The sequence below is a fragment of the Aplysia californica genome, unplaced genomic scaffold (genome assembly GCF_000002075.1).
Source record: "Aplysia californica isolate F4 #8 unplaced genomic scaffold, AplCal3.0 scaffold00038, whole genome shotgun sequence".
Taxonomy (NCBI): Eukaryota; Metazoa; Mollusca; class Gastropoda; order Aplysiida; family Aplysiidae; genus Aplysia; species Aplysia californica.
This window is the reverse complement of record NW_004797308.1, coordinates 791833-793967: the sequence shown is the minus strand read 5'-3', so window position 1 is coordinate 793967 and position 2135 is coordinate 791833. Positions and strand designations below refer to the sequence as shown.

Genomic DNA, 2135 nt, shown 5'->3' with positions numbered 1-2135 from the left:
TCTATCTATCTATCTATCTATCTATCTATCTATCTATCTATCTATCTATCTATCTATCTATCTATCTATCTATCTATCTATCTATCTGCATGTGTGTTTGTATTTGTGTTTGTGTGCGTTTCTACCTCGCACACTCACACTCACACACATAATATAAGCACATGAGCTCGTGCGTACGAGCAAGGGCGGAGAGGTCGCGAGAGGGGGGCAGAGGTGCGCACAGACACAACTCATCAGCCTCCTTATCACCGAGGTCAGTGCTCCCTGAGAATCCTGCTGAGCAGAAATCTCGAGGATGGGGTCAGTCTTTTACGTCATCACAGCGCACACTGCCTCACGATGGTGAAGGCAACGCTGGAGATTTCTACGCAAAAACGCGAAATTCAAAGTGCTTCTCCGCCCATGTTGTTTTTGCTAAGCGCTCTGTCGAGGCAAGATTCCATTTTCGTCTGCTTTAGGTATTGCTTATGTCGATTTGGGGCGTAGTAAAACACGTTCCATAAGAAAGATATTATATTTAATTTAAGAAATAGGGTATTGCTTTAGGTATATCTGCTTACTTATAGCCAATTATTAGGTCTTATCTATAGTGCTCATGACCATAGACGCGAAATCTTGAAAGTGTATGATAATTGTGTCACCTCTTCAAACCCGTCACATCTTATATCAAACCCGGTTAAATAAGGATTGGGTTTTTTTTTAGTCATGTCGGCAAATACCTAACGCAAAACAATCTGATTGTTGACCCGAGCCAGCCGTGCAGTGGACTGTTGTGAATGCCTCATATGACCTCATGCAGTTGCGCGCGCCGTAAAACTCCTACAAAAACAAAAACAAAGCAAAGATTGTACATCACAGTATGATCCACTTCTCTAATAAGGATGCTTTAGAAAACGTACTCAGCATTGCTGTCGCGGGTGGTTAGAGACCGTCACTGGTTGGTCCTACTTCTCGTCTTTCCCCCTGTCGTTTCTGTCTGTTTGTTGAACGTTTTCACGGCCCTAAATGGTCATTTAGAGTGGCGATGTGCATCTCTTTACTCAAACAAACAATGCTGGGGGAGAAGTCCATTTCAGAGAGTCGTGATATGTGTAACAGTTTCGAAACAGTGTCGGCAATGTTGCCGCCAGATCTGATGTTCCGTGTGCAGTGGGAATCATTCTAGTACCTAGATAATATATGATATCTTCTTTACGTGGGTTATTAAGCTTGGCGCTTGGTTCTGATGCCACAGAGGAGGAGAGGGAAGAGGGATTTGGTCGTGAGGTCAGCGGCCCCTATGAGCTGAGATTAGTGACAAGTTTTTGAGTGTCTGGATAATGTCATTCTTGTTGGAGGAGGGCAAGGCGATGGGGTTATGGGGGAGTGGGAAATGGAGGGGGGGTTATTACTATCAGAGGTGCTGAATTTGCGGATAAATACCGAAATCAGGATTCCTGAAATTGTCCGAATTCTACCCGACTTCAGGCGGACGGTCGTTGAGAAGTTGTTGCCCTCTCTCTCTCTTTCCCTCTTTTTCTCGCCCTTCCTCTCCTTCTCTTTCTCCCTTCCCCTCTCGCGGGTGGTTGGAGGGCGCCAATGGTTGGTCCTACCTCTTAACTTTCCCTGTGTTGTTTCTGTGTGTCTGTCTTACTTTTCCCCCAGCACTGAATTATCATTTATGTGTTGATGGGCTTCTCTTTACCCAAACAAAGTGGGTGGTTGGCGGGAGCTCTGGTGTGGTTTGCTCCTTCTTTTCGATCAAACATCTATCGTCTTTGTCTCCCCTCTTTCTTTTTTGTGTTCGTTACTCTCTTGTAACACCTCTAATCTTCGGCACATATATGACCTTATTGTGTTGCAAGTGTCGTAAAACTCTTACTGAAACTAATTACCCAAAACTAACCTTCCCCTATCTAGTTCTCTCCGTCTCGCTGCCTTAGAATAACGTTAAACCTAAAGGCCTCTTATTTCCCCTTTTCTCAGGTGACCAAGATCTTCAGCAAGAAAAAGACCGGCATCACCTACTCCTTCCGGAACTCCCTCTCCCTCTATGGGATGCAAGTCTACCTCTTTGAAACGTCACGTGAGTTACACTGTTTTGTTTTTGTTGTTTCGTTAAGGTTATAATTTGTTGATTTTAAAAAATGGGGGGG

At 44.4% G+C, this 2135-nt stretch overlaps 1 protein-coding gene across 1 annotated transcript in view; it reads left to right on the top strand.

Moving 5' to 3' along the window:
- LOC101861643 overlaps window positions 1-2135 on the top strand; it is a gene marked incomplete at its 5' end in the record, with an annotated part of 110489 nt that overhangs the window by 94813 nt on the left and 13541 nt on the right. Inside the window, 1 exon segment of the mRNA XM_035973962.1 lies at window positions 1966-2065. Within this exon segment, the coding sequence (XP_035829855.1) occupies window positions 1966-2065 (100 nt within the window).